Raw genomic sequence first — 22,605 nt, 5'->3', positions numbered from 1 at the left:
CTAACTCTCAAATAAAGTAAGGAATCAAAACAAAGGGAAACATAGCCATGGCCTGCAGTGCTAACAGACGAGTCAGTGGGCAAGGTGCATGCTGTGCAACCTCGAGGAGGTAGGCATGAATACCCAGCAGCTACGGGTCCTATGGCATGCACCTATAAAAGCAGTGATGGGGAGGTAGCAATGGAAGAACCCTGATGGCTAAGTGGACAGCCAGGCTCACCCAACTGTCACTCTCCAGGTCCTATAAGAAACCCTGCCTTAAAAATGAATACTTTTTAAGAGGTAGAGAGCTATTCAAGATGACACCCAACATCAAGGCAATGTGCATACACTATGCACAACATCCATATGGGTGGGCATATATGATATATGCACGAATACAATACACATGTACATTTTGTGTAGGTGTGCACAGGCAGGCAGGCAAGCAGGCAGGCAGGCAAACATTGTGCAGGCCCACACAGACAGACAGAGAGACAGACAGTTCAGACAGACATACAAACACACACACACACACACACACACACACAAAATAGAAAGACTTTTAAGGATAAACAAAAAATGTACCAAAAATAAGTATGTAACTGAACATAGACTAGGGGTGATATATAGGTCTACTGCCCTTTGCCCACCCCCAAATTCTAAAGAGGACAACAAAACTATGGGCATGTGGGAGAGATCATCTAGTTCTATAAGCAGGAACAGCAGGAAATTAATGTAACAGGAGAGTGTTTTTACATTTATTTATTTGAGATTGCTCAAAATGTGCGTTGGGCCTTTTTACTTATTGTTCACTGCCTTTCAAACACACCTCCAAATTCAAAGACTAGCATTACCAACTTAAATCATACAGTCCCAGTAAGCATCATTTTACTCATTTTCCTTTAATTAGTCAAATATTTATTTTCCTAAATCTTAGGAAAAGGGATCAAAACACATCTCACTTGGAGTTAATTGGCTTAAATAAAGGACCCCAGCTAGGGCTCACCCAGTTTACTAGACCAGAAATGGAAATTGTCACTCAAGCACTTGAAATAAGCAAAGCTGAAGTATAATTAGAAAGCCTAAGTCTGGGTCTGCATCCCTGGAGTCCAATAAAACCAATAAAGTCAATAATGACAAACGCAATTCAACCAATTAATGTCAAGCAATACCCATAAGTGAAAAACTGTGAACAAATTTTGGGTCACACAGACAGCCCTGGGCTGTCATAAGTCATAGCATTAATCCTCTGATTTTGAAAGTTCACCATCAAAATAAATTTTATTTTTCCGACGTGTCACATGCTAGAACTCTTTGAGATCAGAACCAAAAGCAGGATTTCCATGGCTGTCTTCTAGTGCATGTTACTTTTCATGGCATGTCTTTTAAAACTAGAGTTTAAAACTTTTATGTAATACAAAAAATTCTCTTTCAATAAACTTTGGATTAGTAACATACATATAAATAAAAGACTGTCTCACTTTTCTCAAGCAGACAGATTTACATCCTTCTAGCTGCTTGGAGGCAGGTGAGAACAGAAGGCAAGTAGAAAGAACTGTTCCCCAAGTCCAGGGCTATCATTAACACTGAACTCTAGACTTGTGCTCCAAGAGGCAGTCACCATTCACATACAGCATGATATGGATGGTGCCACCTGCAGTGACACAGCTAAAGAACTGTGGAGAGAAAATAAAGCTTAATATAAGTGACATGGCTAAGGAACCGTTTCTTCCAAAATAAATACACTCATAAGATAGTCACTCATAAGTAGGGTGATATTTAAAAGGGTTCATGTCACTGCCAATCTCCCTCTTCCTCAGAAAAGGCCTATTTATAGAAATCTCTCTTGGGGATAGCAATACATAAGGACTTCCACAAAACTGCTACTGTGGTTATGCCTGCCTTTAATTTCTAGGTCCTAATATTGGTTCATACCATCCTACTGCACAAATCAATTTCATCTCCAAAAGATGTAAGCGATGTCTCTGAATATTACAAAGTACCATACGTTTTATCTAATTACCTTTTAACTCAATTGCTAACATTAGAAACTGTCTATCTTACTAGTCAAGGGGGGAGGGGGCTGTTGTCTCTAGGAACCTGAAACAAATAAATAAAGGCACAGACAAGAGTTAGCCTTCTCAAAAATATTAAACAAAAGAAACTTTAGGAGAGGAGAATGGAAATCCAACTCTCACTGGATAAACAGCAACAGAAACTTAAGCAGTGTGAGCCACTTGCTAAGATTTGCTTCCAACAGTCTTTAAATTCTCAATTTAATCCTTCTAAAATCAACTGTGACACTTACATTGGTAATATATGGTTCAATAGCTTGAGCAGTCCTCTTCAGCAAAGCCTTTGCCAAATCATATGCTTGCTTGTTTAAGTTCTGGAAAACACAAATATGGCGTTTGTATTATGTATGTTTACATAACTAGCCATGTCCGTTAGTCTGCAGAGGTGGGGATCATATCCAGTTTACTACTGTGAGCTTCCTCGGCTCTACCACAGAACATATCCCTAGCCCTGTACTTCAACTTAGGAAAAGCAAAATATTATTTGCATTTTAAAAGCTACTCTTGAGTAAATGGAATGAAAGACATATCCATAAAAGAAAGAAGGTAAAGTGACTTTTCGTAGAAAAATCAGGCCTATTAGATCATAAGATCTCTTCCCAGCAAAAATAACTACATTCCTTTCGGATCTCCTTCATAGTAGATTGACCATATAGAAATGGTCAAACAATGTTTATTAGATAAAAGAAGTAGTATTTAGTCATCCTAAATATCCTCCCCAATTCAAATGATACAGATGAATAGAAATATAGTCTGTTACATGGTAAGTCCAGAAAAACCAAAGCATCAAAAGAGGGCTGACTGCATCTTGGAGTGACAGCTCAGGGATAAAAGCACTTATTAACCTTTCAGAAAACCCAAGTTCCCAACACCCACATCAGTTAGCTCATAACCCTTAACTTCAGCACCAAGGAAACTTGTGCTCTCTTCTAGTCTCTACACACATACATACATACATACATACATACATACATACATACATACACACACACACACACATACATACACATACACACACACACACACACACACATACACACATACACACACACAAACACACACACTTTTTTGTGACTTGGTTTGTGTGGAGTCCACTTCAGAGTTAGATCTTTGCCTGTAATGTTTCTGTATGAGTAATCTGAATTTACTTTTCATATGGGTAGTCAACTACCTTAACACAACTGATAGTTGATTATCTCCTAATGATTTGTAGCACATTCTAAGCTTCTAAAATAACTATGCATCCAATATAAACCTACCATTACTTTCAGATACCCTTTTGTCCATATTACCTAATTATAAATGAAAGACATGAAAGAAAACTCTTAACAACAAGTCCCCACTTCTTTATTCTTCTTCAAAATTATTTGGCTGTTATGAGCCATTTGATTCTTTGTGTGAATTTTAGATTCCATTTGTCGAATTTTCTGCTCTATTTCATTAGATTATAGATCCATATGCAGAAAACTGAAGTCATCCTGACATTGTCTCAATTTATTAAGCCTTCTTCTGTGCTTTGTCAGCCAGCTACAATGCTTTGACACAAAGGTAATGTATAAACTCTAAGGTCACATGTTAACTTGCTAAGTATATCTTAAGTGTTAAGGTTACAAATGAAAATTGGTTTTAGCACATTTCTATCAGTCTTAAATCTACCACATTTAGAGTCTTTTCTGATTTTTCTGGGTACTGTTGTACTTCTCTGAACAATATCATTTGAAAATATTTTCAAGGCTTTTTATCTTTCTAATCTTTGAGGATATTAGTCCATCTTTGTGTATCTAGAAACAAAGCCAATTTGATTGTTAACAGTGTTACTTTATGCCACTCTGGAAGTGACTACTGTAACTTTTTTTACTGAAGTTGCAAGTCAGTTTTGTACAAAGGAACCCCCTGCATCTGTTCTTGTGCAGAACTTGTGCTCTTGCAAGTTTCCTCAGGAATCTGTGACTCCCTCTCTCTTCACATACCATACTGAGTTGACACTCTCTCTCCCTTTCCTATACTTTGGAATTCTGGGGATTATTCATTAGACCGTTTGCCTCCTTCAATAGTCAATGGAAGTCTTCTCAAGTCTGATTAGCTTGGGTTCTTTTATTGTTTAAACACTTTGTTGTTGTTGCTGCTGCTGCTGCTGTCATTGCTGCCTACATATTCTAAGTATTTTCAAGATTTACTAATTTTTTTATTGCTTAATGCATTGGGCAATTGAGAGTTTTCTGAGAATTAGTTTAGTCTAATTTCAAATATATTCACAGAGATTATCATTCATGAAACTGTCCTTTAATGGTCTCATATTTCTTGTTCATTTTAACTATATATCGATTTCACCCTATCTTTGATCCAATTTGCTATAATTTTGCATATTTTTCAAATTACAAATTGAAGTTTTCAAGTAATGTTACTGTTTTCTTATTTCATTCGTATCTACTTGACTGATTTTATTTTGCTTTCTATTTTATTCTGATGTTTTATGACTTCTTGCACCAGAAAGGTATCATTACAATTTGTCAAATTAATGATGCTTGACATTAAGCTTGTAGTATTATGTTTCAAATACTCGGTATTTCTATAAACCCTTGGTCTGAACTTTAAATTGACATAAATAGTGAATGTTTCATTCTCTTCCTAACTCATCAATTTCTGCTTTAGGCATTATATAGGAATAACCATGCCTTTGCCCAATAAAGACTATATGAGGGCTCAAGGTAAAGATCAATTGAGTGTATCTGCCTAACGTAGGAATGTCCAGGTTAGACCCCAGAGCACTATATAACTGAGTATGGTAACACATACCTGTAGGAGCACTCAAGAGGTGAAGACAGGGACAGTGATGGCGCACGCCTTTAATCCCAGCACTTGGGAGGCAGAGGCAGGCGGATTTCTAAGTTTGAAGCCTGCCTGGTCTACAGAGTGAGTTCCAGGACAGCCGGGGCTATACAGAGAAACCCTGTCTCAAACTCCCCCCCCTCCCCGCCCCCCTCCCAAAAAAAGAGCTGAAGACAAAATAATAAAAACCTCAAGGTTATCTTTAGTTACAAAATGAGTCTGAAGCCAGTCTGGAGTACATGAGGTCCTGTCTCAAAAACCTACTATGTATAATATCTTGTGTGCATGAATGGACACACATGTCCTAGACAGGAAGGAGAACATACACATATGTATGTATACACAAGAGGCAAGAGGACAACCTAAGGGTATCACTCCTTCTACACCAACCACATTTCTTCTTTCTTCTCCATTTTTTTCTTCAGCAGGCTGGGCTAGCTGATCCATATGTCACCAACACCCCAGCACCAAGAAAGACTACAAGTACACAAAACTACATGTGGCTTTTTTTAGTGAGTTTGGGAGATCAAAATTGGATTGAAAACCAACTAGCTATGGCCCTGTCAATAATATTAATATAATTTAACTTTCTTGTTTTTTAGTTTGTAGTTGCCTGTCAAGTCTTTCTCAGCCTTTCCATGGCTGAATTTTAGGTGTTTCTCTTACCATCAACAAACTGGATTAATCTCCAGCCCAATGTGACAACCTATGTGATGGGGTAAACTTAAGTCATTTACATTACTGCCAATCTTCTCTTAAAATTCTAAGGCTACACTGCAGCCCACAGTCACCCTAAAGCCCACATCTCACTCCTAAGAAGCTTCTCTCCTAAATGTCATTTTATATGTCCAGTCATTGCGAGTTTTCAACTATTATCTTTATTCTATTTTATTTATCTGGAGAGTGTGTGGTGTGTGTGTGAACATACACAAGCTATTGCAAACATGTGATAGTCAAAGGACAATTTCCAGTAATGGTTTTCCCCATAATGGTTCTCTCCTGTGGGCCCCAGGGATCGTACTCCAGGTCACCAGGCTTTTATACTGAGCCTCTTCAGTGGTCTTAACTCTTACTTTGATGCCCTTAATTAATTTAAAATATACTGTATCTTTAATCCACTTAAGCTTTGTTTGACTATGTTATTCAGTTCAAAAGTGTTCACTAAAGTATAAAGAACTACAATTTTACAAATGACTGAAAGGAGAAAGTCCCCCCACCCCAAACTATTCCCTTTAAGCTAAGCAGACTAAGGATTAAACTGTAAGGGGCTAAAGAGAAGACTCCAGCTCATCTCAGAGATGTCAGATCTCAGCATTCTTGTTCTTACAAGTGTCTGTGCAGTGGGCCAAGGAAAACAGGCCTCAGGAAGTACCATTTGTGTATAGTGTTACTTAAGTGGTGCTAGGAATTAAACTGAGCTACCACTGAACTACACAATATAGCCCAAAAAGTGCTTATTTATTTTTCCTTACAAATGGATTTTTTCATGATACTGATCCTCCTACCAAACCACAGACAGATAAAGGCTTGAGACAAAAGACCAAGCTCCCTGGTGGGTCGCCTCAGAGTGTGCCCCTTATCAGAATTTACAGTTGTTTCAAATGATAATGTAACAGAAATCCTAACAAAGTGGGCCCTAGAGACAAAGGAGGTACTCTGCACCTCAGGAAGATGTGCAATGTGTGTGAGGAGTATACATTATGTTCCCATGGGATCTAATCTCTACTCTACCTCCTGCCTTCCTTCTCATGGTTGTTATCAGTGACAGGTATATAGCTGAAAGAGACAAATCAGACACCTGAATAGCAACAGACTAGACAAAGGCAATCAGACCCCCCTGATTTTTCATCTAATAAATATATCATCTGAATTTTTTCGATCTAATCTTAATTTATTGTTGATCCTGTTTACTCTCAGCATTAACAGATTTCCTATATATTTTAAATAAATTAAAAGTTCATTTCCAATGAAGGATTATTTATAGCAATATAATGTAAGACTAAAACAATTATCATGCTACAGAATCCTTAAACATAAACAGGGAAAGAATTTAAACAAACAGTTGTTTATACTGGTACTTTCTATGTTCCTCTCTTAAAACTCAGGCCCTTCTCAATCATTCAACTGTCATTCCAACTGCTAACCAGATTCAGACATCTTCAAAAGTCAATACATTCATACATATACAGGGGAAATGAACACACTTCAGGCAGAATCACTCATCACTAACCTCTTTGTCTCTCTATTATCCCAACTTTTCGGCTAAGGTCCCAACTGGATCTATGTGGCAACACATAAATTATATAGCAGTATCTAAGCAGCTATTAACCTACTCCTGTATAAAGTGGTGGGTTTCAGCACCAGAAAAATGAGAATATGACCTGTCCAAGATATGGCTGAGGGGAAAGTTTTTACTGTAGATACTTGGGAAGCATAGCCAGAGGCATCTGGATGAGTCCAGAGCAGGGAGGACGTAGTCTGCTGAACATGATCAGCAGAATGGACCAGGTCAAGAGAGGAGGGAGGAGGAAGCTAGGAGACAAAAAAAGCACAAAGAACACATGGTCAACATGGTAAGGCTATGTGAGAATGTGACGCTTAGGGAGGAGAGGGGGTGGGGACGACGGTGAGAAGAGCCAGGGTGCCAGGTAACAGCTATCTCTCTGCAGCTGAGAGAGCCAGGGGAAAACAGCATCCACTTTGGTATGCTAACAAGCACCATAGTCTTGAGGTTCAATTTCTTTTGGATCTGAGAACAATGAGAAATGCACCCTATACAAAACTCACTGACCACAAATATTTTATCACATGAATTAGACCAATTCATTTTGTCTTCATTCAATTGTTGACTAAGAAATGTAAGGAGTTCTGTCATATCTTAAACAAGTATCTTAATATTATTCAATTAGTAAAGTCTCCAAAACTAAGATTAAAGAAATAAACTAAGATTAATAATAACATAAAAATAAATTCTTAATTAAATAGGGTCTAGACACATTTCACATACCTTATGGGCAGGTACCAGATTTACTAAAACTGTATCTAAGAGCTCCTGAGATACGGTATCACCTTCACAAATGATAGAGCTCATGAGGTCCACCATGTGCATATGAACTTTCTGATTGTGGCCATTGCTGTAACCCAAAACAGTTATTTTATTTCAACTGAGATAGATATGGTAGTAGTAAACATTATACTTTATGAAAGTGGTGAGATAAATCTGTACTACTGTCAAGCTTCTTTCTCTCTGGTCTTACAATAATAAAAATGTATTTTTAAAACTATATTACTAAATTACTTTCCCCTAATTTTAGCCATTCTTACCACCAAAGTAATTAAATGAAATGCAATCTTAGTTTCTTAAATTTTAAAATTCTATTACATTTTATAGATAAAACAAAATTTTCCAACAACATGATATATTAAAAAGTCAAAATAAGTCAGATGTGATGGTGCATGCCATTGATCTCAGCAACTGGGAAGCAGAAGCAGGCTCTGTGAGTCTGAGGCCAGCCTGGTTTGCAGAGAGTTCTAGCACAGCCAGAGCTCATGGGGAAACCATCTCAATGACAACAAAAAGTTAACATAGTATGTAATCAGAAAGAATATAATCCAAAAACTTAGCCTAATTTGCTCTTCTAACAAATATATAATAATAAATTCTATTCATTTAGAACTATATAGAGAATAATTGTAAGTTAATTTATAATCCTAAGGCAATATTTATAACAAGTTTATGTGGATTCATAGTAAACAGAAAAGCTTTACAATTAAAAAGAAATGTTATTTAAAAATCAACTTACTTTATAACTGAGAATAATGTTCTGTAAAGTTGAGTAAAGATTTCATTGCTATCTTCTAACTCAAAGCATATGTTATATGATTTAACCCATGCAATGTTCTAAAAGAAAGAAGTAGGGGAAAGGTAAATATATTGGTTGCTAAAAGTATATAAGAACAAAAAAGAAATCAACTCAAGTAATAATGTATTGCTTACCTCAAGTAAATAAAAATACCTATTAAATTGAGGGCTCTTTGTATCTTCTAGTCCCTTTAGTTGCCTTGTTATAAACATAAATATATCCTTTAAAAAATAAAACAAAGTTTTGCTTAGATTGTGAATGCTAAAAGGAAAAATACATTACACTGATAGGACCAGCTCCAGCTTATTCACCAACTTTGTAAACATGGAAGAATAAATTGTAAACAATGAAAGAAGGGCAGAGTTTTTTACAGTACAACTTTACATAAAGATCCTGATTAGCCAGGCACACACCTTTAATCCCAGCACTAGGGAGGCAGAGGCAGATCTCTGAGAGTTGAAGCCAGCCTGGTCTATAGAATGTGTTCCAGGAGAGCCAGGGCTACACAGAGAAACACTGTCTCAAAAAACAACAACAAAAAGATGCTTTTATCTTACAAATGAATAGAATGCATGAAAAACATGATACACATTATTATTCTTTAAAGGAAAACATTATACATTCATGCATGCATACATACATAGAGGGAGGGGGAGCGGATAGTATCAATGTACAGAAAAAAATGCACGCCTTTAATCCCAGCACTTGGGAGGCAGAGGCAGGTGGATTTCTGAGTTCGAGGCCAGCCTGGTCTACAAAGTGAGTTCCAGGACAGCCAGGGCTACACAGAGAAACCCTGTCTCAAAAACAAAAAACAAAACAAAACAAAACAAAACAAACAAAAAACAACTACTCATAAATACTTAGAAAGCACCCTTTAAAACACAGTACTTCTTAAGTTCTATCCCCAACACAAAAAGGGGAAGAGTATATAAAATGAGACCTAAAGATAGATTCTAGAGACAGACAAACAACCTGGCAGACTTTCCCAATGTTCAGCTAATCCACAGACCTTTATTTAATCTCACTGATTGTGTATTCTTCTCATAACTCTCCTGACACAGGAAAGACATCTGTATCCTTCTTTCAGGATGCTTTTTCATTACTTCTAAGCCTTGAGCTAGGTCACTGCCCATACAAACTGAGAAGTCCACAAAAGAGGCAAAGAAGTTGCACAGTAGTAGTCTTTATACTTCTTGTTGAGAGAATGTCAACAGAACATGTGGTAAGGAAGAGCCTTGGCCTACACCAAATACACCACTCCCTAAACCACTTAGATACCACCCTATCCAGGAGAAAAGGAGCCACACCACCAGCTTACATGACTTGCTTTAAGACTGACACTAGACTCAAATTTTACTGAGTTGGAAGAGGTGGTCAAAGGAACAAGTTCCTCATCCCAATTATCAAGAAAAAATTAGAGTCCAAGGCCCTGGTTTTGGGGGTTGTTGCTTTCATTGCAAATAACTAACACTAACATTTCCTGACTGACGCAAACCATCCGCTACTTTTTCTCACTGTAGATGAAAACCCTTCCTAAGGAAAGTCATGTTTTGGCCATTAGCTTCCAAATCATTTACTATTTGACTTGTCACATAGTCATCTGGTACCTTATTCAGCTCTTATTCAGGTTCCTAGTCAGTGCTATCTTTTAAACAATGACTATGGTCTTCACTATTAATTTTCAAAAGGAAAAAAAGTACCCCAAAATCGCCATGAAAAACATAGAGCATCATGGTGACAATACATGAAAAGTACAGTATTCGTTGTATGAGCGCATGCTGCCAGAAAAAGAGCCTTGGTGACTGATCCTAGAGACTCTACAAGGTGACTAACCTAACACAACTCCTGTAGTTGTGGCATGCTACATGCTGCAAGTCTACAGACAAACCATCCTGGGCTCTCTTTAGCCCCCTTCATAACCATTCAGGCCTAGACCTCTGTGACCTAGTACCCTGTGCCTTCTGGAACGTATGAACAGAATATAAGCTTCCACTAAGGCAAAGGCTCTATGCCATAGGCCAGTAACAGAGACTTCTCCACACCACTGTAATCCATCTACCTGGTGTTTTCACAGATGTAAAAATAAAAGAGGTCTTGATTTTAATGTCTTTCTACTATTCTATTACTATAACAGACTCATGAAACTGTTACCACATAGAGAACATAGTACTTTGGATAATGTAATCTAAATCTTTTAGGCCATGACCATTCATATTTGGCTCCAGAATAAATATAAATTCATTCCCTTGGAGGTAAGAACAGGTGCGTGCGTGCGTGTGTGCGTGCGTGTGTATGTGTACAAGCACCATGTGTAACCCCCTTAATCTGCTTACTCTGGGGGTCAGAAATTGTTTTTCAAAAGTAACTTTCACAGGAAATATAAGTTTAATAAAAGATTGGTCCAGGCAATACAACAGAATTCAAAGAAATTCTTCAACATTTCATTCAGTTTAGTGGAATGTGGCAGTGCTCCTATCAGTACTTGCCTTTAGTTTATCGGGAGACGTGTAAGGAGCCTCAGGAGCATAAATCCTGAAAATATCAGCAAGGCAGCAAGCCACCAGTAAACGAACATCTTTATCAGGATGCTTGAGGAAGAAGTCAGAAGCAAGATGTAAAGCTAGGTTTAGATAAAGTTCCTTTTCCTCTTCAGAGTCCTGGTCCATGTCCATGAAAGTTTTTACAACCATCTATACACAAACAAAGATCATCAAATAGTCAGACGTTTCCTGTAAATAGTCCTATCAAATAAAAAGGTCACTCAAAATATACTTTCATCAGAAAAACAGAATGATATCCTTTTACATATGGAGAGTAAACAATTTTTTAAACAGAAGTAAAATATTTTTAACCAGGCATGGCGGCAGATGCCTGTAATACCAAGATCAAAAGGATAGGCAGTAGGATCATGATTTCAAGTCTAGTTTGGGCTATAAAGCAAAACTCCACCACAAAAACAAAAAACAAAAAACCCCACAAAACTCATTAATGCTTAATGTTTAAAACAGTGGTTCTCAACGCATGCTCTATTGACCTCCAACGATAAAATTATTTTTGTTGCTACTTCATAACTAATTTTTTACTGTTATGAACTGTAATGCAAATATTCATGTTCTCAGTGATCTTAAGTAACCCCTTCGAATGGGCTGTTTGCCCCCCCCAAAGGGGTCCCAACCCACAGATTGAGAATCACTAGTTTAAAATAAAGGAAATATTGGTCATTAATCTATACATCTTCCAAACAGACTTAGTTTAGAATTCACACTATACAGTGATCATTACTCAGTCTATATCTGTGGAAACTTTTTGTATCACTATAAAAATACTATACAACTTAAAAGGCACATCTTTTCTTTTTTTCTAATAGATCTAATCCTAAAGAAAACCCTAGTATGAAAATGTAACTTTCTATCTATTATCGTTAATCTGCAATATCAACCTGAATGGATTTAGAATCACATGGAAGCATATCTCTGGAAGTGTCCATGGGACTGTTTCCAGAAAGTTTGCCGGAAGACATAAGACCTACCCACTACTGAGTGTGGGTGGCTTGGATTCCTGAATGAATGAAAGGAACGGTTGTGTGGAGCTGTCTTCATCTCTCTGCTTCCTGACTGTGAATGCACTGTGACCAGCTGCTTCACACCCCTGTTATCAGACTTTCCCCTGCCATGATGAACAATACCCTAAACTGTGAGCCCAAAACTCTGCTTTCTTAAACTGTTTTTGTCAAGTATTTTGTCATAGCAACAATATATCCTCTTAGCCATTAAACTGCTCCAGATGTGATTTTTCTATTTCAGCCTCCCCAAAAGACTATATAAGCAGATTCAAGAAAAATAAATGCTAGGACTAGGAGATGGCTCAGCATTCAGAGCGTGTGCATTTCTTCCAGACGTCCCAAGTTCAGTCGCCAGCACCCAGATCAGGTGGCTCCCAATCACCTGTAACTCCAGAGCCTGAGGAGCCAATGCTCTCCTCTGTCTTCTGTGGACACTGCATTTGCATGTGCTCATACCCAGCAAAGAGACAAAATTAGGAGATAAAAATAAATCTATTTTTTAAAGGATGTCAAAGATGTATTCTTAAAGAAAAATGCAACCTTCAGCTATCATGACATGAGTTAAGTGTCATGGTAATAAACTAAGCAGATTCTGGGCCATAGTAAAAGAAAGTATGATATGGATATCTCATTGGTTCAATGAGATAATCCAGGTATGTGTTAAGCAGAAACAGGTTACAAGAGAAAAATCTGTCTTCATAATTATTTATATAAAAGGGGGATGCAAAACAAAATTATAAAGTTAAATTCTATGACGTTTTCTCTAAGTTTAGTATTAGTAGAAATGATTATCCTTACTTCAAATAAAATTCAACAAAATGATCTGTACTATTCCTTATTCAAATGAGAATCAAGAAAACTGTTGAACCTGAAAGACCATGACATTTCAATCTCACTCTGACAAAAGGTATGATGTGGATACAATATCCACTAGGTGGAGCTGCACATACTAAACGCTGAACAGGGCCACTGAGCATCACGGCCTGTGGTGTTAACTTACTGGAGGCCTGGAGCTCTGAATAAGAAATGCTTTATTCACTCTGAACACACGGAGCAGCCATGGGAGACAATGCTTGTTCAGAGAGCAACCATTCGGCTCTGCCATGTCTGATGCCAAATCCAATAGAACCAACACAAAGCAATAAAGGACACAAATCTAGAACTGTTGTCCTAACACTTCAACTGCAATTCTCTCAAGACATACGCTCAACACATTGTGCTTATGAGAAGACACAAGGGCGAATAAAGAGATAGGTCCACAGAACTAATTATTTTTCCTTATAATCTCTTCATACAAGAGTGGGAAATGAAGTATATTTTGAATAAAATGTAAGAAAACCCAGTTATATAAAAATAATAACATATACGTTAATAAATTGTTATAATTCATAAAACTTATATGGGTATCTGTAAATAGCAAAAAGTGTTATCATCCCAAACTAAATTTATTTTCTCTTTTCTGAGGATGAGGATGCTAAAAACCGTACTAGGTGTAAATAAGGAAAATGATAAAACCGTGCACTAGGCAGCGTGCTGCAAGATAGAAGCATCTGACAGAAGCACCCCACACAACACTGGACTTTAGTGATGAAGACAAGTTTTCCCAACACCAACAATTACATAAATAACAGATCATAAACATTACAAAATGTACATGTTGAAATAATGCATGCATAATAGTATATAATAATATATGTGCAAAAATAATACTAGGTATAATTTTAATATGCAAAATGTTTTGTATCAGTTGAAAGAAATGAGCATTATAATATAACAAATGTCTAGTTAACAAACACACAGAAGGAAAAACTTGCTCCAACAGAAAGGTAAATCCTGAGCAACTGCTCAACCAGTCTCACATGGACCTCTCTGTTAATGCTACTTTAAACACTGTGACAGTCACAGGGACCATTAATGCCCTGAAGAAAAAGGGGAAAGAAACATTTGCCAGCAATCTAAAGAGACCCTTGTCATGGAGAGTGCCTCCTTAAGGTTTACTTCCGCCCTGGTTTGTTACAGTGTGCCAGCAGCAGAGACACTAACAGTCAGGCTCTTTTACCCTAAAAATAGCCCACCAGAAGGTAACCTATAGCCTAGGAGTACTATAAATACTTCAAACTTCCTTTCCCAGACCTGAAGAATTGGTGGAGGAGGGGTAGTGGGCATCAAATAGAAGAGAGAGCAAATAACTTGGTAATAGACAGTATCAAAATATCATGGCACATGTGCTAATGACTCTCCAAAGAGCAGTAGCATCCCACTGTTTCTTACCTGCCCTGTTCCCACAAACTCTTTCTCTGCCATTTGCTACTTTAAAATAAAACCCCTAACAAAGCAAGTTCCATGGCCCTACAAGAAGATTCCTACAAGAAAGGCCCACACAAACTGCCCAGCTGTCTGCAGCATACACTGTTCACTCACCTTTAACCGCCTCACCATCTCCTCTTTAGAGATTTTATCTGAGATTTCCTTGACTCCAGGAGGGTAAGTAATTTTCCCATCGTTGGTCCTTGTCTTTGAATGAGCCATGATGGAAATGTCTGTACCCCTAAAGCAAGAAAATTATTAGGTACAAACAAAAGCAAGCATGTTCTATAATAAATGAAATAGATAAGATGTTACCTAACAATTTGTAACTGCCTCATAATTCAGAGTAATTTAGACAGCTACTGAAAAGTATTCTACTGGACATTTCCCAAAATTATTGAAAGAAACAAATTTACTTTTTATTTCCATTAATAGCAAGCTGTGAAGTTTACAATAACTCTCCCCAACAAAACACACACAACAATAAATAAATAAATAAATAAATAAATAAATATTCAAAGTAGGGGCAGGAACAGGGGTAAATACAATCAAAAGAAGTTGTATGGAATTCTCAAAGAATTAACACAAACTGGGCAGTGGTGGCACATGCCTTTAATCCCAGCACTTGGGAGGCAGAGGCAGGCAGATTTCTGAGTTCGAGGTCAGCCTGGTCTACAAAGTGAGTTCCAGGACAGCCAGGACTACACAGAGAAAAACAAACAAACAAACAAAAAGAATTAACACAAATATACTAAATAAATAAATAAATAAAGTGCCATAAATTATTCAGATAAAAAAAAATCTAGGGGAAAAACCCCCAAGACCCCAGAGAATTAAATCAAACACTACAGCATTCTATCCATCTTATTTCTTATATGATCTCCCAACACTGACAAAAACAATATTCAGTTTCAGTGCTCACATGACAAAAGGGACAGAACCCACCAAAAATTCAAAAAGAAGACAATTCTGAAAATCTGTAAAGAATAATTATAAAAAACAAACTGCTGGAAATGTAAACAGCTGCAAATAAACAAAAGTTCAAGAGACAAGTTCATTTGCATACAGTAAATATTAAAATTAAGACAAAAGAAATCATCCAAGGCATAAGCAGAGAAGCACAGAACCAAGTCCACGAGGAGGGACGTCTATCCTGTGACCCACAGAAGCGTGAGCAGGTTTCACAGATGCACAAAGAATCATAAGATAGCAATCCACAGACACCAAGACAGTAAAGCCAAAATAACAGGGACAATTCAACTAAAAACATTTTTACAACAAAAACAAAAATCTCAAAGTCAATCCACTCCCTTGAAAAGAAGAACATTTGAAAACAAATACTTGATGTCTAAGTAGCAACAAATACACCAGGAGACAATAAAATTTTGCCTTCAATATGCCAAACCTACAGTTTAAGTCTAAGGAGTGTGATTTTCAAGAACAGGTGAAATAAGGACAAATTAGCCAAAGAAAATCTGATAGCTGTGTGTTTGGGATATGTGTAAAGCTTTCAAAGCATTGTTTAGCACACAATAAATGTTTTGTGCATATAGAATATATGTGATCGGGGCTGGTGAGATGGCTCAGTGGGTAAGAGCACCCGACTGCTCTTCCGAAGGTCCAAAGTTCAAATCCCAGCAACCACATGGTGGCTCACAACCACCCGTAATGAGATCTGATGTCCTCTTCTGGAGTGTCTGAAGACAGCTACAGTGTACTTACATATAATAAATAAATAATAAGTAAATAAATCTTAAAAAAAAAAAAAAGAATATATGTGATCAAGTGAAGAATATAAAGGAAGCAGAAGCAGGAGAGATCTCTTGTGAATTTTAGGCCAGCCAGTGCTAAATAGTCAAACTCAGTTTGTGTGAGGTTTTAAAATGTAGAAGAGGGTTTTATAAGTAAAATATTAGAAAAATATTTCTTGGAAAACCAAGCAAAAGAAAGCATATAATCTAAATATCGCTTGATATATATTATGTATTTAACGTCTGTGTGTGCACGAGTGTGTGTGTTTGCATGTGCATGTATAGGGTTACAGGGTCCACTTCATTGTATGTGCTCAAGAGAAACAAGCACACATGACTAGTATAAGACATATACTCAAGCATTCACAACAAACAGAAGTATCTATCAACCATAGATAAGTAAACTGGTATGTATATTAATACAGCTATGGAGTCAATCTCAACCACTGTTTCAAACAATAATGTAGATTAGCACTGGAGTTAACTGAAGTATATCAAACACAAAATCCCAGAGTACATGCTTATATAAAAATTCTAAACCATACAGAGAAAGCTCTACAATGTTAAAACAGAGGTCAAGTCAGAAAATATCTTTAAAACACCTAACATAGAAACATCCAGGCAGGCATGGTATAGGAGGAGCTGAGGGTTCTACATCTTCATCTGAAGGCTGCTAGTGAAAGACTGACTTCCAGGCAGCTAGAGTGAGGGTCTTATAGCCCACACCCACAATGGCACACCCACTCCAACAGGGCCACACCTTCTAATAGTGCCACTCCCTGGACTGAGCAAATACAAACCATCACAGAGAGAGAGAAAAAAGAGGCAGAGGCCAAAAAAAAAAGGAATTTGAAAAATGTGTGTGTGTGTGTGTGTGTGTGCACAAACACACATATATCCCCAAATAACAAGACATTAAAGGAATTAAAAACAATGAATGGACTTGGTTCTAGCAAATACTAAAACCTAGCCAAAGTAATTTAAAGACCATGGTACTTATGAGGGGAAACAATCCGTGGACCATAAGATGGTCTAAGAACAGACTCATAAGCATGAACCTGACATAAAAACAGTGACAGAACAAGACAGCACAAGTCAGTAAGGACAGAGCAAGAAGTACTGCTGTTGCCATATTTCACACAAACATTAGATGAATGCTGGGTAGACTAGTAATCCAGATATCAAAGCCAAATGTAAAAGAATCTGATGAGAGAGTAAGCACTGTCTGCCAAGATCCAAGTTCATGGGTGTGCTTCTTTAAACAAACACCATATTCATCAAAGCCTTGAACAAGTCTCTCTCACAAAGCATTCCTCAATGAAGCAGACTTCACAACTGCACATAGTCTGCACCATAAGAGTCAGCATGGATAAGCTGTCCAAGTGTAGACAGCACAGTTCTCAGCAGTAACTATAGGGGAGATGAATAAATTGGACCTCAAGAGTCTACCAAGAGAAACACATAACAACTAAGCCACAGTAGATCCTGAAACCATAGTAATAGGAACAGCAAACAGGAAGCCTGGGAAGGAGGTTTAAAAGGACAGCAGTTCCATAAAGGTATGAAGATGAAGGGCAGTGGTATAAACAATGTGAGAAAAGACTGGCAAGGTTCAGTCTTTGTCACTGAAGGCAGGGGTGATGCACACAAAATGTAGCTGAAAGAAAAGGAAGCTAAAAAGAAAAAGTAAGAGCCAACAACGGGGCAGGTTTCTGAGTTGGCAGTTCAAAATATGGTGAATACACACAGGCTATCCCTCAGAGTGGGACGTACTTGCCATGAACCTGAAAGTCATTAAGTGTGCATGTTTACTCTTCCTGACTTCCACCTACCAGAGGGGTCCTTCCCCAACACCTAGGTACATTCTAAGTCTATTTAAATGGCATTTATCATTATTGTACTCACTATACTTCTATCTCTACTAGATCATAAACTCCTTAAGACCTGGACAGGCATAGTTTTATGCTACTGCGTGATGAGTATTATTAGTACTAGGTACTCAGTAAGTACTTGCTGAATGAATGACAACTATTTTGAGAAATATCAAATCTGCAATGCAGGTTCAGAATTTGTCATTAAAGGCTGGGGTCGTGATGCATTATTATGTTCCCATAGGAGGAACAATAATAAGAACTAACCAGTACCCCAAGAACTCCCACAGACTAAACCACCAACCAAAGAGTACACATGGTGGAACTCAGGGCTCCAGCTGCATATGTAGCAGAGGATGGTGTAGTTGGACATCAATGGGAGGAGAGGCCCTTGGGTCTATGAAGGCTCTATGCCCCAGTGTAGGGGAATGCCAGGGCCAGGGAGTAGGAGTGGGTGAGTTGGTGAGAAGGGAAGGGGGAGGGGGAGAGGGAGGGGATTTTTTGGAGGATAAAGCAGAAAAGGGGATAACATTTGAAATGTAAATAAAGAAAATATCCAACCGGACGTGGTGGCGCACGCCTTTAATCCCAGCACTTGGGAGGCAGAGGCAGGCGGATTTCTGAGTTCGAGGCCAGCCTGGTCTACAAAGTGAGTTCCAGGACATCAGGGCTATACAGAGAAATCCTGTCTCGAAAAACCAAAAAAAAAAAAAAAAAAAAGAAAATATCCAATTAAAAAATGCAAGGGGGGGGGGGGGTGGTTTGCAGTGCAGTGCAGATTACAAGATTACTCAGGGGAAGAAACCAGAGGTTCTCAACCTTCCTCATGCTGTGGTGAACTTCCCCCAAACCAAAAATCTATTTTTTTTGCTATCTCATAATTAATCTTGCTACTGTTGTGAATCGTAATGTAAATTATCTGTGTTTCTGGTGGTCTCAGGCAAACCCTATGAAAGGGTTGCAAGTCACAGGTTAAGAACCACTGAAATAGAGAGCCCGTTTTAGGAAACAGTGATAAGAAAAGGAATTCGGGCAATGGCTTACAATACTGACCCAACAAGTTAAAAAGTATTTTTAATAGGAAAAAAAAAGAAAATAACTATAAAATTCCAAGTATTTGTTCCTGAAAAGCCACCTATTTAAATGTTAACTGAGAATTTATTTGGTGAAATATACTATATTATAGCACTGTATATTTTATATATACAAAAAGAGCAGCTAAAGCAATGGTGTCACATGTTAGGATGCTTGCTGCATAAGCATACGGATCCAAGTTTTCCCCAGCGCCTCCATAAAAGGCTGGGTATGCTGGCACAAGCCTGTAGCCCAGCACTGCGAAGAAGAACACACACACAGACCCAGGGGCTGGAAGGCCTGACAGTCTAGCCTAGATTCAGTAAGAACCTGATGAAAACTACATGGAGAACGATAGAAGTAAAGATCCAACATAAGCTTCTGGCTTCAACATCATGCAGGTGAACACACATACACCAATATAATGAGTGGTGAGCAAATAAGGAAAATGTATAAAATGTATGCCCTGGTTATAACAGAGATGATAGAAAAAAATCTTAACTTGAGAAAAATTAAGTCATAACTCTTAAAGGGCAACTCTATTTTATAGGTCTAAAACTTCATTCTAAAGTTTTATTGAAAAGACCATACAATATTTTGATAATATCTACTGCTTATGCTATGCAAATTTAAACACTTAATTTTTTTAAAATGTGATAAAAGGGACAGAGAATAGCTCAGCATTAAAGAGCACCAACAGATCTTCCAGAGAATCTGGCTTTAATCCCCAACACCTACATGAAGGATCATGACCGTCTCTAACTCAAGTTCCAAAGGATCCACTGCCTGTTTCTGGCCTCGGCAGTCACTGCACATATGTGGTACAAGACAAACATTCAGGCAAAACACCCATACACATAAAATAAAGGAAAAAAGAAATGAACGTGAAATTGAGGAAACATGTCAGGCAGTTAACGTGCTTGTGACATAAGCATGAAGACCTGAGTTTGATCTCCAGCATTCATAAAAAAAGTCAGCTGTGTCCTGCCCCGGTGAGGCTGCTCTGTCACATGTGGGTCAGCAGGTGGCAGAGAGAAGAGGGGCTATGTCTACACTCAGTGCTCTGACCTGTGAACATCTGAATAATTGGTAGCTTAAGATTGCCTGAAAAAAGTGAGCTTGAGACAACCACCAATCTGGTGCCAAGGGGCCTGGATGGGCTCCCAAGACAAGGAACAAGCCAGAGACTAAAAGAACGCTGCCTGGGACTACAGGACTGGGCAGGAGTAAGCCTGAGACAGACAACCCTTGCAATAGCCACTTGGGTGAGGCATAGCACTCCTAAGACCAGAGACCCTGAACGCCACTAAGAGGAGCAAGAAAGTGGTGGTGGAGAAATGGAAGAGAAAGGTCAGGCACATATCCCTGGTCTGGGCTGCCACCCGAGGACTTGTCTGAGGGCTGTGCAGAATTGCTGTCATCGCTTACCTGGGCATTGAGAGAAAGCTGGCCCTGGAGGCAATGAGAACAGAAGAGAGAGATAAACCCCACCACCTGTCTACTCTGTTGTGACATGGGCAAGGGAGAGACTCCTTGCTACTTGCAGCAGACAGGGAGCTGTCCCCAAAGTCATCAGAGCTGGCCCTGCCCCTCGCCAGGGCAGCACAGTAGAGCTAACCCTGGAAAGCTGGCCCTGAGGGTGTGAGTATGGGAAAACAGGCTTGTCTGCTGTGTGGTGGCATCATCAAGGGAGAGATTCCCTCCCTTGATGATGTCATTCCCTTTTGCCCTCTCCAATAAGCAACAGATATAAGCGCGGCAGGGTCATGAGAACAGGAGAGCTGGCCCTGACCTTCACCTGCTCCAGCACTCACTAGTGCAGCCCTGCACCTCTCCTGGGAATAGAGGAGAGCTGACCCTGATGGCAGGGTGAGCCAATCCCAACTGTGTGAGTATGGAGAGCTGCCCCCAACTTGTCTGCCATGTGGCAGTGTGGATGTTAAGAGATGCCCTCCCCAGCGCTCACCCCTTGCCACCTTCGGCAGGTGGGAGAACATCATAAGAGCAGGAAGAGATGGCCCTGCCTCTAACCTGCAGCACTGGTGTACTGGCTAGTTTTGTGTCAACTTGACACAGCTGGAGTTATCACAGAAAAAGGAGCTTCAGTTGAGGAAATGCCTCCATGAGATACAACTGTAAGGCATTTTCTCAATTAGTGATCAAGGGAGAAAGGCCCCTTGTGGGTGGGACCATCTCTGGGCTGGTAATCTTGGTTCTATAAGAGAGCAGGCTGAACAAGGCAGGGGAAGCAAGCCAGTAAAGAACATCCCTCCATGGCCTCTGCATCAGCTCCTGCTTCCTGACCTGTTTGAGTTCCAGTCCTGACTTCCTTAGTGATGAACAGCAGTATGAAAGTGTAAGCTGAGTAAACCCTTTCCTCCTCAGCTTGCATCTTGGTCATGATGTTTGTGCAGGAATAGAAACTCTGACTAAGACAACTGGGAAGACGTTCTGCATCTGGGCAGCACAGTACAACGCTGGATGTAGTGGTTGCAGGTGAGCCAGTCTGAGGGCCCTGCCTCTCATCTGCTGGGTGGTAGAGAGGATCTAGAGCAGTCAAGAGAGCTGCCATTAGAGTGGAAGAACTGGCCATATCCCTCACTAGCTGCAACACTCGGGAGAGCCTACCCTGTACCTCACCTGGGCACCAGGATAGAGCTGGCCCTGGTTGTGGGGACTGTGGATAAGCAGACTGTGAGAGGGAGAGAGTTGGCCTCTGATTAGTTCAAATACCTCTCAGGTCCAGATTCAGGCCTTTAAACTGGCATTTCCAAAATCTACTCCATCATGAAGGGGCTGGTCCTACAGATGCAAAACCATAGGTAGGATCTCTGTGACACAGGACAACAACAGAGTATCTGAGAGGAGTCCCTGTGAAGATCCAGTATTGACAGAGTAGCAGAAGCCAGACCAAGGAGTCATTGCAATGGACATTTGCAAGCAAAGAAGTGTGGACAAAAGGATACACCGGGGACACACTGACACACTACCACTTCCACAACAAATTATTTTTCTCTGTTGGGGGGCAGGCTGAAAAGATAAAGGGTGGATATGAGGGGAGGGGGGAGTGAGTGGTATTGGTGTATATGATGTGAAATTCACAAAGAACCAATAAAAAGTTTAAAATTAATTAATTGAAAAATAAAAAGCCAGATGTGGTGGTGAACACTTATGTAATCAATTCTAGAACCAGGGATTGGAAAAATCCCTGAGATTCACTACCTAAAAAGCAAGAAATATGGGCTCCTGAAAAACAATACCTAAGGCTGACCTCCACATGTTCCTAAA

General features: G+C 39.0%; 1 protein-coding gene and 1 pseudogene across 7 annotated transcripts in view; one reads left to right on the top strand and one right to left on the bottom strand.

Moving 5' to 3' along the window:
• Positions 1 to 22,605, bottom strand: part of Pds5b (PDS5 cohesin associated factor B) — a 136,957-nt gene that overhangs the window by 79,405 nt on the left and 34,947 nt on the right. For 6 of the 7 annotated variants that reach the window (XM_006504901.2, XM_006504903.2, XM_006504904.2 and 3 more), the window contains exons 2-7: positions 14,736 to 14,862; positions 11,239 to 11,442; positions 8,884 to 8,970; positions 8,690 to 8,787; positions 7,894 to 8,020; positions 2,291 to 2,371 (exon numbers count right to left, since the gene is read on the bottom strand). In XM_006504901.2, the coding sequence (XP_006504964.1) occupies positions 2,291 to 2,371; positions 7,894 to 8,020; positions 8,690 to 8,787; positions 8,884 to 8,970; positions 11,239 to 11,442; positions 14,736 to 14,843 (705 nt within the window). In that variant the 5' untranslated portion in view covers positions 14,844 to 14,862. Of the gene's footprint in view, positions 1 to 1,463; positions 1,659 to 2,290; positions 2,374 to 7,893; positions 8,021 to 8,689; positions 8,788 to 8,883; positions 8,971 to 11,238; positions 11,443 to 14,735; positions 14,863 to 22,605 lie in introns of those variants that run through there. The other variant, XM_006504905.3, reaches the window with a different exon arrangement.
• Gm26013 lies at positions 20,301 to 20,419 on the top strand (annotated as a pseudogene).

The sequence above is a fragment of the Mus musculus genome, chromosome 5, assembly GCF_000001635.26.
Source record: "Mus musculus strain C57BL/6J chromosome 5, GRCm38.p6 C57BL/6J".
NCBI classification, from domain to species: domain Eukaryota; kingdom Metazoa; phylum Chordata; class Mammalia; order Rodentia; family Muridae; genus Mus; species Mus musculus.
The sequence above is the reverse complement of the archived record's forward strand: the minus strand, read 5'-3'. Positions and strand labels throughout refer to the sequence as shown.